The sequence below is a fragment of the Staurois parvus genome, unplaced genomic scaffold, assembly GCF_062004578.1.
Source record: "Staurois parvus isolate SC_StPar_1 unplaced genomic scaffold, SC_StPar_1.0 ptg000151l, whole genome shotgun sequence".
In the NCBI taxonomy this organism is placed as follows: Eukaryota; Metazoa; Chordata; class Amphibia; order Anura; family Ranidae; genus Staurois; species Staurois parvus.
The window spans coordinates 16,500,445-16,516,208 of record NW_028317947.1 but is presented as its reverse complement, the minus strand read 5'-3'; the positions used below and the strand labels follow the sequence as shown (position 1 = coordinate 16,516,208).

The following is a 15,764-nucleotide window of genomic DNA, read 5'->3' as shown; positions in this document are numbered from 1 at the left end:
TGCAATAAATTTAAACACAGCAAACTGTACTCCTGCATTTGGGGATGGACTGAGCTAGGGCTATGGTAACAACGCAGGAAAATGCATTCCTTGCTGCCCTCAATGGATCGGGGTAGTCCAATGTCACTGTATACAAAGAAAAAACAAACCAAGGGCGCAGCGGCCTAGTGCATTATCGTAAACAATATTTATTGGAAGGATAAAAAGTACCGTATTTTTTGCCGTATAAGACGCACTTTTTCTTCCCCAAAACTGGGGGGGAAATGTCAGTGCGTCTTATAGAGCGAATATGGAGCGGCCGGTCTGGTATTTCCACCGCGGCCGTGTCAGAATACCGGGCCGGCCGCTCAGCTCTGCAGCGGGACCTTACCTGTTCCTCTATCCAGCGGCGTGCTGTCTTCCCGGCTTCTGCAGTGTGGGCACTGGGCATGACAGCCGGGTGCCAAGTGCGCATGCGCAAGAAGCGGTGCTTTTTGTGAATGGTAAGGCGGTACCTGGGACACATGACAGATCCCAGAAGCCGCCGGACCAATCACAAAGCGCAAGTGCTTCTCGCTCATGCGCACTGGGCACCCGGCTGTCATGCCGAGCGCCATTACAGAAGCCGGGAAGACAGCGCGCGGCTGGATCGAGGAACAGGTAAGATCAAACAAAAACTCTGCGAAAGTAAGAGCGGGTACCTGTCAAATTCAGGTACCCGCTCCCCACCTCCCCAAAGGTCAGCAGTCATCTGTGCTGTCCGCAGTCTCTGGTCATCCCTGTGCTGTCCGCAGTCTCTGGTCATCCCTGTGCTGTCCGCAGTCTCTGGTCATCCCTGTGCTGTCCGCAGTCTCTGGTCATCCCTGTGCTGTCCGCAGTCTCTGGTCATCCCTGTGCTGTCCGCAGTCTCTGGTCATCCCTGTGCTGTCCGCAGTCTCTGGTCATCCCTGTGCTGTCCGCAGTCTCTGGTCATCCCTGTGCTGTGTCTGTAGTCCATTAGTTCAGAATTTTTTTTTTTCCTGTTTTCTGCCTCTAAAACCTAGGTGCGTCTTATGGTCAGGTGCGTCTTATACGGCGAAAAATATGGCAAGTATCGTACTCACAATTGACATACAGGTCAAAAGGCACATCACACTAAAAAGCGGTGTCCAATCCACACTGCATATAAGTCCGTAAATGGAACCCTGGACTTCCAACAGGCTAACGTGTTTCGAGGACTCAGCCTCTTCCTCAGAGCCCAAAGGGCTGAGTCCTCGAAACACGTCAGCCTGTTGGAAGTCCAGGGTTCCATTTACGGACTTATATGCAGTGTGGATTGGACACCGCTGTTTAGTGTGATGTGCCTTTGACCTGTATGTCAATTTTGAGTACGATACTTACTTTTTATCCTTCCAATAAATATTTTTTTTACTTTTTGTCATGTGCCTAGGCACACCTAACCTAACAAGAGAGGTCACTAATGTGGTGCTCACTGCTCAGAGGGTCCGCTGAAGATTGCTGTGCCTGATGACCAGCAAAGACCTGCTCCTTTACCAAAATGGCCAACTCCACACAGACACACAGTGTAAAACAAGACATGGTTGAAGGGAACCCCAATGTAAAGAACGTCCCGATTAGGTATAAAGTCTAATCTGGAGGTTTCCTAGGCAGCTCTCTGGCAAACAAAGGCCATGGTTAGGCATTATCATGACAGCCTTAAAAGGAACCATAGGCCAGTCCTGGAGATACATCAGGGAGTCTACAGGTAATATTGGCGACTAGTTCTTTGCCCTCTGCTTGTCTTTGGCATGACTTCCACAGTATACGTTAGTTATGAGTTTAACCACTTCAAGTCCAGACACTTTAACCCCCTTCCTGCCCAGGCCAATTTTCAGCTTTCAGTGCTATCACACTTTGAATGACAATTGCGTGGCCATGCAACACTGTACCCATATGAATTTTTTAGAGACAGAAAAAAGAAAACTTTATTTTGGTGGTATTTATTCAACATTGGGATTTTTTTTTTGGCTATATGAATGAAAAAGTCAAATTTTGAAAAAAAAAAAAAAAAAGTGTTCTTATAAAATTTTGCAAGTAAATAATCTTTCTTCATAAATCTTTGCCAAAATTTCTTTCATTATCTTTTTACTACAAAAACAAAACTAGTTTATAACCAAAAATTATAATTCTAAATTTTTTTTACATACTGTCCATACCATAGTGACACTGTACTACTTGTGGGGGGTGATGAAGATTTTTTTTATTTTATTTTACACTGATTGCTTTTACAGCCTTTATGGGTGTAAAAGCAATCATTTCTCCTCTCTGGCTGCATTCCTGCAGCCATGGAGAAATACTGTGTGAGCTGTGATTGGTCACAGCTTGTCACATGGTACAAGGCTGTTGTCAATAGCCTTGTATCATGTGACCTCTGTGATCATTCACAGATTTCACATGTAGTAAGCAATGATGTCAGAAGTGACATCTTGCTTACTACTCTTCATGTGATCAGTGATTGGCCAATCAGTGATCACATGATCGCCACCTTACACAGAGGTCCCGTACAGCGATCGGTGTTCCGCAGTGTCCTGAGGTGCTGCGTGCTCCCAGGGAGCGCACACAAGCAGGGAAGACATTTATAAACGGCCACCCGCCCCTGCACTCCCCCCTCCGGCCGTTCATATACATGGGCTGGATGGGAAGTGGTTAATGCAGCAAATCTTTAAGGTTCTTCTGTTGTCATATCCATGGCTAGCCTTAACCCCATCAATGAAAAGTTTAAGCTTGAGCTACTCCCAGCAGTATCCAAGAATGCATCCAGGTCACATGGAAGACATAAACCTACCATTATTATCAGGTCTTGTCCCAGAATCCTCCAGGGGGCATCCATACAAAATCTGCTCTTTATATACCCATAAAACCTTTACCCATTATATTTCAAACACTTAAAAGACGGAAAAAAAAAAATAATATCTTACCTTTTCTGATTTCCTCTTCTTTGCTGGAAATGGGGGAAGTTGTACAGCAGATACAGAGAAATAATGAGAGAAAGAACATAGATATATATAGCAGTGGGGACAGAACAAGGCAGGAAAAAACAGGAGAGAAGGCAGCAAGACGGGTGTACAGGAAAAGGCCACAGGGATCAGCAAGACAAGATGCAAATGAGAAGATGACAAATAAAAACAAAACACAATTTTGCCAGAATCAACAGCAAACGTCAATTGGGAAAAATTAAAGAATGAACATGTAAAGACACACAGGTAGGGAAAAGGGAAGGAACAAAAAAAACAAACAAAAAACAAACATAAAACAAAGAAAAAAAAAGTCAGACTGGGTTTATGAATCGATCACAGAAAAATTGTATGTAATTAAAGTACTGCACGGGTTAGTTACCTCCAGACTGACTAAACGCACCTTTCTTCTCCGAGCCATACGACCAATCGTTATCGTTTACATCATCATTATCTTCTTGGTCGCTTTCTGATTTGTTCATATTGTTGCTGCTCGCAATTCTGAAAGCCAATGCATCAGTCTTACCATTAATGGTCATTTTTCCCCAAATGAAAACTTTGGCCATGGGACTGGGTTAAAATCTCCAATGAAGATTAGCATGAGGTATTTAGAATACAAAATGCCCTGGATATAGCTCAACCTTCTAGATTTGACCAGTCCCTTCTATCGACCGGAGGATGGATTCTGTCGTGATCGCCTAGGAGCCCCTCTCGATTTTTTTTTTGTTTTGTTGTTGTCTGTCTCTATACTGTTTGTCCTTTTCTAATCTCCTTTCCAAGCTGCTCTTAATCATATTTTACAGATTGAGTTTCCTGTTTTATGTGCTACATCTGCAGTACTATGTACCCCAGACTTCTTTTATGTACCTAGGGTTTGGAACAGGTATCATTTCTTAGAAAGGTCTCCTTTTGTGCCCGTCTTGTTTTGCATAATGTTGATGCAGCAAAACTTTCTTTTGAACTCACATTATTATGGACCTTCAAAAGTTCGCTAATAGTTCCTCGCCAACTCTTTCCCTTATCCTTGTTTTTATGAAGTACCTATGTAAAATTTTTCTTTTCAACTTATGCCTTTATCAATGTATGATTTAAATTGGTTTCCATTTATCCAGTACAATTTATATTTGATGGCCATTGAATCTGTGATCCGAATGTTTGTTTATCTCTGCTTCATCTACAATAAAACTTTTTGTAAAAGGAATACAAAATGCCAAAGTCAAGCTGCCATATCAGTAACGCACATAAACATTATTAAATTGGTGGATCCTAAGCCTACTCTGTATACAGGGCAAGCCATGAGTGCGTGGAATCACTCCCATTGATGCCTCCTACCCCGTCATACTGTAAAATATCAAGGTACTATCATTTGAGAGCTGAATGACATGTTAAAGGGCTTAAAAGAAGAATTGCAGGCATGGAATACTGGTCAAGCTTGGACCAATGTAACTATGTATATACACACCACACCTGGCCTATACCCCTAGAATCACTGAAGTAGACACGGTTACTCCAGTGATCTCAACTAGCTCCTGGGTCCCGTGCCAAATGGCCAGCCTGATGCTTTCTTAACCTCTTGGCGCCGGCCTAACGCAAATGTGCGGCCTCCCGGCATCTGGGCCTAAACGCCGAGCGTCCGCACATTTGCATTCTATTTAAAAAAAATATATATACATACGCGCTGATAGCGTGCGCCCTGCGCGATCCCAGCACACGTCTGGTACTCACGGAAAGGTCCCGATCTCCTCTTTCGATCAGGACCTTTCTCGATCACGTGACCGCTGTGACAGCGTGTTACATGACCCTAAACCCCGCCCCCCAGCTTCTGAAACCCTTAAAGGGCCAGGAGCACCGACGCCAAGGGGTTAAAGGATAAGTTCACCTTTTAACAAAAAATAATAAATGCATATTGTTTGCAGGTAAAAGAAATATGCATTTACCATTTTCTTTTAGGAGCCTGGAAAGCTTTGCACCAGCAATCAGCAGAACACTGGTGCCATGCAGGTCTCCTGCAAACGGTCAGTGTAATCTGTCTGCTCGAACCTCAGGGAGGGGAAGGTGGGGGTGATGTGCAGGGGCCAGTGCTACAGTAACATGTTATGTTACATCCTGCATATGGGTGTAACATGTCACGAAAGATGAACTTATCCTTCATTACAGTGGTGGTCAGCTGCTCAGCACGGCCACCATTCAGAGAATGATTTGTATTTTCTGAACATCCTTGAATTGGAAAAAGAGGAAAGCGCAACATCCCTGCCCCACCTCATCCAATCCAAGAACACTTTGCATTCATTCAGAAAATGTAACATTCTTCAAATGGCGCCTGTGCCGAGCAGGTGACCTTCTGTGTTAAGTAAGCAACTGCTTACAGCAGATCCCAGAAGCTAGTGGAGATCACTGGAGCAGTAGAGAGATCACTTCAGCGATTCTGTGTTCCAGGGGTATAAGCCAGGTATGATATATGCATAGTTACAGTGGTCAAAGCAGGACAATTATGGAAAAATACACCATTCCTGGAACTGGTCTTTAATCTCCAATTGGAGAGAAAGGAATGCCTGAATGCCTTATATACAACCAAGTTTCGACCTGAGGCAAAAAATAAAAGTATTATCTACATTGTTTTTACAATAAAGTGAAAATACAGATTCAAAAGTTTACCTAAAGTAGTTCATAACTGGGAGAGAAAGGACTCAAGCTAACAGAGGGCAAGTAGTTTGGAGTTAGGGGAAGAGGGGGAAGAGGGGGAAGAGGGGGAAGAGGGGGAAGAGGGGGAAGAGGGGGAAGAGGGGGAAGAGGGGGAAGAGGGGGAAGAGGGGGAAGAGGGGGAAGAGGGGGAAGAGGGGGAAGAGGGGGAAGAGGGGGAAGAGGGGGAAGAGGGGGAAGAGGGGGAAGAGGGGGAAGAGGGGGAAGAGGGGGAAGAGACACTACCCAAAACTGAACTTATAAGAGCCTCCCATGTACCTGCGATTTGCGATGCGGCTGCTGTTTCGACCCATGCCAAGACATTTCTCAAGGTGAGGGGCAAAGCGGGAGGCTGCTATACTGCGATTGCAATTTGGACACACACACTCTTTGCTCTTCCACTGGTTATAAACCTGACCAAAGATGTCCACACCAGGCTGGTCTATGATTTCTGAAGCGTGGGGAGAACAAATAAATAAAAAAAAAAAAAAAAAAAAAAAAAAGAAGGAGTGACAAACAGGAAAAAGGACACAATGCGCTAAATAACCAAAATGAAATGGTTAGGGAGCCACAACATTAAGCAGACCCTTGTCACCAGACTAGACCATTCATTTCAACAATCTTCCTATAAGAATATATGTACATTTAACATCTTTAATGCATTTTAATTTACCTATAACAGCCTCCATTGTGTATACATTCAAATGACCAGAGACTGCTGCTGGGCATCGCCATCTTGAATGTGATGTCAGCAGCCCCTCAGCTAACTTTCTATAGTATTCCCCTTCACTCTTCCCCTAGCACAGGGGTAGGCAACCTGCGGCTCTCTAGCTGTTGTGGAACTACATTTCCCATGAGGCATTGTAACATCACAAAACTGACAGTAACAGCTATGACTTGCAGAGGCATGATGGAACTTGTAGTCCTGCAACAGCTGGAGAGTTGCAGGTTGCCTACCCCTGCCCTAGCAGGTACATGAAAGGCAATGAAGGGATGTGAGGGGTCCCAGGCATGAAAGGTGAGCAGGTGGTTATAGAATACCCACCATGTGAATCATCTGCAGACTCTGCTCTCATCGATGTCTGCATGGTAAAGAATACACATTTAGGGCCACAAGCGCAACATCTCTTATTTTAGAATTGTCCAGGAGGGAGACTTTCCTGTGCCCCCATCACAGTTTGGGCACATACCATCCGACTCTCCTATACTATACTAAAAACATACAGGGGAGATTGTGATTGGTTGATAGATGTACAAAGAAAAAAAAAAAAAAAAAAAAAAAAAAAACACTGGTCACCTACCCAGGTCTATAACTGGCTTTTTAAAAACAGTGAACATGGAAGGCGTCAGAAAGTAAAAAAAATAGGACTAACCAGTTCAACTTGCCAGCCTACCCCAGTCTAATCACGGCTATTGTCGGCAAGGAACATGGATATGTATAACTTATCAACAGAGGGGGATAAGAAAGCCAGTTCAATCTGCCAGCCAGTTGGCCAACTATCAAAAACCAAAATTAACCCAAGAACATGCGTTTAAAAACAGGGGTTTAGTTAGCACACATTTGCAAATACATACGTAAGCCACAGAGCCACGTCACGGCACCCTGAGTATCTGTGGTCCTAACTCTATAAATCTTGAGAGTCCTCACAATGGGGGCACATGCATTTAAATGGATAGAAACAAGGGCAGGTGAACCTGAGGGAGCCCACCTCTCAAAGTCATGGGAGCACACCTGACACCCAGCATGTAGCACAACGGCAGCCAGGGTGTCCAATGCACCCACTGAACCTCCAAAATTAACATACAAAGAAAAACTGGTCACCTACCCAGGTCTATAACTGGCTTTTTTTACTTTGCGACGCCTTCCATGTTCACGGTTTAAAAAGCCAGTTATAGACCTGGGTAGGTGGCCAGTGTTTTCTTTGTATATTAATTGTGGAGGTTCAGTGGGTGCATTGGACACCCTGGCTGCCGTTGTCCTACATGCTGGGTGTCAGGTGCACTCCCATGACCTTAATGAGGGGTGGGCTCCCTCAGGTTCACCTGCCCTTGTTTCTAACCATTTAAATGCATGTGCCTCCATTGTGAGGACTCAAGATATATAGAGTTAGGACCACAGATACTCAGGGTGCCGTGACGTGGCTCTGTGGCTTACGTATGTATTTGCAGATGTGTGCTAACTAAACCCCTGTCCTTAAACGCATGTTTCTAGATAGGTTAATTTGGTTTTTGATAGTTGGCCAACTGGCTGGCAGATTGAACTGGCTTTTCTTATCCCCCTCTGTTGATAAGTTATACATATCCATGTTCCTGGCCGACAATAGCCGTGATTAGACTGGGGTAGGCTGGCAAGTTGAACTGGATAGTCCTACTTTTTTACTTGGCTGATAGATGTAACAGTTTCACCGCATACACATTCAGTCAGGAGGTCAGTAGTTATGCAACCACTCATGGTAAGAACCCAATACTGCTGGAAAATATCAAATGACTCAAAAGCAACAGTAGATCTCCCATTACCTTCAGCCTGGTGAATGGAACCCAACACGACTATGCCATGGGTGCAGGGAAAACACTAAAGTGTTCATTCCTTTAGGCCTTGTTGACACAGGCATACTATAACATACGCCTGTGTAAGGGCAGTGTTTGCCCACACAGGGATGTGCAGATGTTCCATGTATCCCCATTCATTTCAATTGCAATGCATCTGCTGCACAGACACAGCCGCTGTTCCAAACCTGACAGCCATGTGAGTGTGGGTGCAGTACACTGCATGCACACGGTCTACATGTGAGACCACATACCCATATGCACACAGCTGTGAAATTGGGGCTGTGTCCATACATCTACCATGTCCAAATTGAAAAAGATGGGAGTGCCAGTGCTTGTCCTCACAGGGACGTGCGGATGTTCCGTGTATCCCCGTGCAGGCAACCCCATTCATTTCAATTAAGATGCAGCAGCTGCACAGACACAGCCGCTGCTCCCAATCTGACAGCCACGTGAGTGGGTGCAGTACACAGTCTACATTTGAGACCGCATACCCACACAGCTGTGAAATTGAGAGCAGCGGCCGTGTCCATGCATCTGCCATGTCCAAATTGAAATGGATGGGGTGCCAGTGCATCCCTGTATGGACACACTTGGCCCTCACACGGGGTACAACCTATTGTACGCCATCTGAACGAGGCCTTAAAGTAGATCCAAAGGCAACATTTTTTATAGTTTTGGATAGAACACCTGTCACGTTTTTATTGCAGCCTGTGTCCTCTATTAGGTCGATTCACCCTCCTCCCTATTTGTCCCCTTTACCATGATCATCCAGTTGGCGCTATATAAATCCTATATAATAATAATCATCCAAAGTGAAAGTAAAAAAAAAAAAAAAAAAAAACTCCCACATTTTGGATTGTCCCCAGAAAAGTAATAGAGGAAAAAATGTTTTTAATGGGGACACTAGTTCTGGTGATCTGCCCCCCCCCCCCATGGAATTCCCTTAATTTGCATGGATTTTCCATCACTTCCTGTTTTTGCTATGGGACAGGAAGTGAACGAAAATCTCCCTAATAGGATACAGATGGCAAACAAACTGACAAGGGTTATAATCCCCGACTTTTTCCAAAAGTAAACGTTTTGCCTATCTTTCCTCATCATACAAAAAAATCATTCCCACTAACCCTTAACAGTGATATTGGTAACTCCTTTTCATACTATGTGCAGAAAAAAAGACACATGTTTAGCGACTTACCAAAGTCTTTCATGCTCTCAGGGTCGGTCTCATCCAGCAAGAAATAACCACATTTAACAGCTCGGTGAACCTCAAAACTTAACCCCAAACATGTATCCTCCACCAGGTCAGTGTAAATATCATGAGCAAGGGCCTATGAGAAAAGAAGATCAGGAATATCATGGAAGAAGCTAGGACACTGAAGCAGACTTCATACACATTGCAGGAAAACAAAAGAAAAAAAAAAAAAAACACAAAAAAAACAAAACAAAAACTATGCAAACTCAAACAAAAAAAAACAAAAACAAAAAAAACTACAAAATCAGATAGAATTGCCATTTTTTTTTCCTGAAACATATTAACACTGAATGCCAGGCAAACCATTAAATACACAGAATATATACATGGGATCTGTTTTACCTGCCAAATAATTTGTATTTCTGTCCATCCAGTCCTGAGATTTACACAGTTTTACCACAGAACACAGCCCTGTTTGGGGAAAAGGCCAGAGTTTTCTCTGTTTTAGTTCAGTAGCAAGTCTTTTCCTATCCCAGACTGCAACTGGACAGTGAAAGGAGAAGCAGAAGACTGTTGCTCTGCTCTCTCCTCCAATCAGGAAGCTCATTGCACTGCAAGTCAAACTGAAGTAAGTACATGGCTTGCATTAAAAAAAAAAAAAAAAAATTACATAAGGACTAATTTGTGCATTTTATATCTGCATGGTGTTTAGCTTTCAGTATCTGTTAAAATGAATGGCTATTTTGGAGTAAATGTATGAAATATTTATTTTACTGGCTACAGGATGTAATAGCAGAAAGAAAAGAAATATATATGAAGGGTTAAGTGCACTTTATTCAAGTCTGTAGGTTAGAAGGCTGGGTAGATACATGCCACAGGTCTCTCCTACCCATTTGGGACCTGACAGCATGTAGGTGCACAGGGGGATCTCGTGGCAAGCAGGTGCTAATCCCGAAGGTCCTGCTTATATTAATGCGATATGTCCTATGTCTGCCATCGCACTGCAATGCATGACAATGGGGAAAAAAAAAAAAAAAAAGAAAAGAAAAAAACCACACATGTTGCCCCAAGCAACCAGATTCCAGCCTGAATGACAAATAACTTGACTGACTGGTATGATCAAACCAGACACTCTTTTCTTGTAGTTTCCAATGAAGCCCAATGTTGCATCACTATGCAAAGCTGGATTTGTCTTTCACTTCCTCCAGCAATGGAATGCGAGTGACACAGGCTTCCTGCAGCAGACACAGCTAGAGAAAAGGAAAAAAACTGACCAGGGCAATCTACAATCCTCTGGTGCAACACGGCCTGCCAACCCGATTGATCATTTTCCCTGTCGCTGTGCCAGTGTTTGCAGTACAATAACCTTCACTGACAGTATTTTGTTCTGACTGGCGCAGTGACTTGGACTACTGCCCCAACCAAAAGCCATGTACTGGGCACAGATTTGTTTTTTTTCTTTAATTACATGTAGATCCTTTTTTGGCAGTTTTATAGTCTGCAAACACCAGAGTATGGGCTGGAAATCACTTAACCAATTAATTAGGGCAGCACAGTGGCTAAATCAGGGGTGTCCAAACTTTTTTCAAAGAGGGCCAGATTGGATGAAGTGAACATGGCGGAGGGCCGAACATTTTTCCGAACATTCTTTGAACCATTACAATTAAATGCAAATAAATTATTTTATGCCAAGTTAATTGCAAACGACATACTTTTCATTTCATAACATTAAGATCAACTGACAGCTGAGTTTTCACAATGTATTGAAAATAAATTTAAAAAAAACTTACCTGCACTAATGTGAAGGGTGAAAAAGGTAGCTGGAGCTGAAGTCTCTGCTCGGCAGCCGGGAGGGGAAGAGAAACACACTTCACGCTAGAAGCCCGGCCCTGACGTCACCGCCCTCTGTCGCTCCCAACGCGGCGCAGTCACGCATGCGCACTGCTCTCAAGCAGAAGACTGTCTGCCACAGAAGGGAGGGCCGTGCGACAGCCGCATTTACACAGACCAGGGAGAATGCGCCGCAGTCAGGCATGCGCACTGCCCTCTGCTCTCAAGCAGAAGACTGTCTGCCATAGAAGGGAGGGCTGTGGGAGGGCCACATTACACAGAGCAGGGAGGGCTGTTGGAGGGCCGTATTAAACCGACCCCCGGGCCGTAAATGGCCCGCGGGCCGGACTTTGGACATGCCTGGGCTAAATGGTTAGCACTTCCGCCTGGCAGTACTAGGATCGTTGGTTTGAATCCCAGCCATGGCACCTCCTGCCTGGAGTTTGCATGTTCTCCCTGTGCCTGCATGGGTTTCCTCCGGATACTCCGGTTTCCTCCCACACTCCAAAGACATGCTGGTAGGTTCATTGGATCCTGTCTAAATTGGCCCTAGTATATGAATGTGAGTTAGGGACCTTAGATTGTATGCCCCTGAGGGTTAACCACTTCCCGACCGGCCATTGCATATAAACGGCCGGACGGTGGCAGTACAGGGTCGGGTAGCCGTTTATGAACGACCTCCCTGCACCCTGCTTGTGCACGCTCCCTGGGAGCGCGCAGCACCGCGATCGCGAAACACCGATCGTCGGACGGGACCTCTGTACGAGGTCCCGATCATGTGATCACTGATTGGCCAATCAGTGATCACATGCAAAGTAGTAAGCAAGATGTCACTTGTGACATCATTGCTTACTACGTGTGAAATCTGTGAATGATCACAGAGGTCACATGGTACAAGGCTATTCACAACAGGCTTGTACCATGTGACAAGCTGTGACCAATCACAGCTCACTCAGTGCTTCTCAATGAGTGCAGGAATGCACACAGAGAGAAAGAGAAATGATTGCTTTTACATCCTATATGGGTGTAAAAGCAATCATTGTAAAATAAAAAAAAAAATCTTCATCACCCCCCACAAGTAGTACAGTGTCACCATGGTGACACTGTACTGCTAGGGTGACAGTATGTAAAAAAAAATAAATAAAAAATATAAAAAAATAAAAATGTAAAAAAAATAATAATTTTTGGTTATAAACTAATTTTTTTTTTTTTTTTACTAAAAAGATAACAGAATACATTTTGGCAAAGATTTATGATGAAATATTTATTTGCAAAATTTTATTAAAAAAACACTTTTGTTCAAAATTTTTGGACATTTACATAGCAAAAAAAATAAAAATCCCAGCAGTGAATAAATACCACCAAAATAAAGCTTTATCTGTCTCAAAAAAAATGGTAAAAAATTAATTTGGGTACAGTATTGCATGACCGCGCAATTGTCATTCAAAGTGTGATAGCGCTGAAAGCTGAAAATTGCCCTGGTCAGGAAGGGGGTAAAAGTGTCCGGTCTGGAAGTGGTTAAGGACTGATGTGAATGCAAAATATATATATATAGTGCTGCGTAAATTGACGGCGCTATATAAGTACCTGAAATAAATAAGTAAACCCTCTGAGCACTCCTATATTCTCAAATATTTCATGGCCACTTTAATGTGCACAGAACCAAGTCACAAATCATGTGACTAACAGTGGTCTGTGCTGCATGGGCAATGGTTATTATTATACAGGATTTATATAGAGCCAACAGTTTGCTCAGCACTTTACAATATAAAGGGAGACAATACAGCAACAATACAGATCAATACAAGAGGGAAAGGAGGGCCCTGATCCTGGGAGCTTACAATCTAGTTCATATCAGAACTCCACCTATAAGCCAGATCTTCTCCTCTGAGATCAGCACCTTTTGGCTGAACACATACAAAATTCCATCAATCTTGTGCAAAGCCTTCCCGGAGGAGTGGAGGGCATTGTAGCTGGGAAAAAAAAAAAAAGGGAAGTGGGGGACAGGGGTTTGGACTGGATGAACAAGTAGCTCATACAGGTGTGATGGTCCGTCGTTCAGATAATGTATTGCACTACGTTGGCCAACTGCCCTGACTGCTCAGTCCTACAAATAGCTACAAAATATTCAGGAAATACACATTAATACAGATGTCTCCAGACTTTTCAAAACAAAGGGCGAGTTTACTATCCTTCAGACTTTGGGGGGGGGGGTAAATGGGGGCAGTGTGGGTTTAAACAAAAAAAAAACACCACACATGGCCTCACGGTTGATGGTCAGTAGGTGGAGGGAGAAAGTGCCCCATCATTGGTATAACTGAAAGAAATAGCGCTCAATAGTTGATATTAGCGGGAGGAATAGTGTCCCATCATTGGTGTCAGTGGGAGGAATAGTGTCCCATCATTGGTGTCAGTGGGAGGAATAGTGTCCCATCATTGGTGTCAGTGGGAGGAATAGTGTCCCATCATTGGCGTCAGTGGGAGGAATAGTGTCCCATCATTGGCGTCAGTGGGAGGAATAGTGCCCCATCATTGGTGTCAGTGGGAGGAATAGTGCCCCATCATTGGTGTCAGTGGGAGGAACAGTGCCCCATCATTGGCGTCAGTGGGAGGAATAGTGCCCCATCATTGGCGTCAGTGGGAGGAATAGTGCCCCATCATTGGCGTCAGTGGGAGGAATAGTGCCCCATCATTGGCGTCAGTGGGAGGAATAGTGTCCCATCATTGGCGTCAGTGGGAGGAATAGTGTCCCATCATTGGCGTCAGTGGGAGGAATAGTGTCCCATCATTGGCGTCAGTGGGAGGAATAGTGTCCCATCATTGGCGTCAGTGGGAGGAATAGTGTCCCATCATTGGTATCAGTGGGAGGAATAGTGCCCCATCATTGGTGTCAGTGGGGAGGAATAGTGCCCCATCATTGGTGTCAGTGGGGAGGAACAGTGCCCCATCATTGGTGTCAGTGGGGAGGAACAGCGCCCCATCATTGGTATCAGTGGGAGGAATAGCGCCCCATCATTGGTGTCAGTGGGAGGAACAGTGCCCCATCATTGGTGTCAGTGGGGAGGAACAGTGCCCCATCATTGGTATCAGTGGGAGGAATAGCGCCCCATCATTGGTATCAGTGGGAGGAATAGCGCCCCATCATTGGTATCAGTGGGAGGAATAGTGCCCCATCATTGGTATCAGTGGGAGGAATAGCGCCCCATCATTGGTATCAGTGGGAGGAATAGTGCCCCATCATTGGCGTCAGTGGGAGGAATAGCGCCCCATCATTGGTATCAGTGGGAGGAATAGCGCCCCATCATTGGTATCAGTGGGAGGAATAGCGCCCCATCATTGGTATCAGTGGGAGGAATAGCGCCCCATCATTGGTATCAGTGGGAGGAATAGCGCCCCATCATTGGTATCAGTGGGAGGAATAGTGCCCCATCATTGGTATCAGTGGGAGGAATAGTGCCCCATCATTGGTATCAGCGGGAGGAATAGTGCCCCATCATTGATGTCAGTGGGAGGAATAGTGCCCCATCATTAGAAATGGTGAAAGTCGCACACAAGGAATTTGTGCTCATTTATACCAATGATTAGCCATGCCAAACTACAAAAAAAGTTTATATTAAAGAACTAAAAGCAAAAAGTTTTTTTAAGTTTGAATAGAGCAAGGGACTAGAACCCCTGTAAGTTTTTATTGCGGTCTGTGCCCTCATTAAAGGGGATTCACCCCATTTGCCCTGTTTACTCATTAACGTTGAAAGTGAAAGCAATAGAAAATCCCGAATTTTGGGTTGTCCCCAGAAAAGTATTCTTCCAAAAGGAGGAGACACTAGTTCAAGTGACCCAAGGGATTCCCTTAATTTGCAGAGATTTCCCCTCACTTCCTGTTTTGGCTATGGGACATATAATTGAAGGTGGAAAAAAAAAAAAAAACCCCGACACAGACAGGGGTTAGAATTCTCCCTTACTCTATCCAAAAATGGAGAAAAAAAAAAAAAGTTTTGCCTCTAGTTCCATTTTAAATGCTGTATAAGCCAATCACAACACTAGATCCAGTTCAAAGCCACAATTAAGACGCAGGGGCTGCACATAGTGAGACTATTCGTTTACACATTTTAATGTACTTTAAATGGAAACGGGTGTAACAATGCTGAAGGAAAGTTACAAGAAGAGCCCTGATTGTACTGACCTGCATAACAGAAAAGATTCAGGAAGTGCTAGAAGGGTGTGACCCTATGAGCACAAACTCACTATTTTCTATGTCTGCTTTCTAGCACCTCGATTCCTCACACACAGGATCCAAAAAACCACAGATCAGTGGCTGGCAGACTCAATTATGATTACTGCACTTTGCTCTGTTGAGGATGGAAATGTGGATTACCATATTGTGATATCTTCTCTTCATTCATCAATGCCTTAAACATTTACGAGAATAGATTTTTTTTTTTGTTTTGTTTTTTTTAATTACCCAATTTGGGATTCAAAAAGTTAAAAAGCGGAGCTCCACCCAAAAGGGGAAGTTCTGCTTTAAAGGTCACAGTCTCTCCCTT

At 44.1% G+C, this 15,764-nt stretch overlaps 1 protein-coding gene across 4 annotated transcripts in view; it reads right to left on the bottom strand.

The window, feature by feature from the left end:
• Positions 1–15,764, bottom strand: part of ATXN7L3 (ataxin 7 like 3) — a 43,002-nt gene that overhangs the window by 16,061 nt on the left and 11,177 nt on the right. For 2 of the 4 annotated variants that reach the window (XM_089674520.1, XM_089674519.1), the window contains exons 3-6: positions 9,397–9,529; positions 5,931–6,102; positions 3,355–3,473; positions 2,937–2,959 (exon numbers count right to left, since the gene is read on the bottom strand). In XM_089674520.1, coding sequence (XP_089530646.1) covers positions 2,937–2,959; positions 3,355–3,473; positions 5,931–6,102; positions 9,397–9,529 — 447 coding nt within the window. The remainder of the gene's footprint in view (positions 1–2,936; positions 2,960–3,354; positions 3,474–5,930; positions 6,103–9,396; positions 9,530–15,764) is intronic. The other 2 variants (XM_089674522.1, XM_089674521.1) reach the window with 1 other exon arrangement.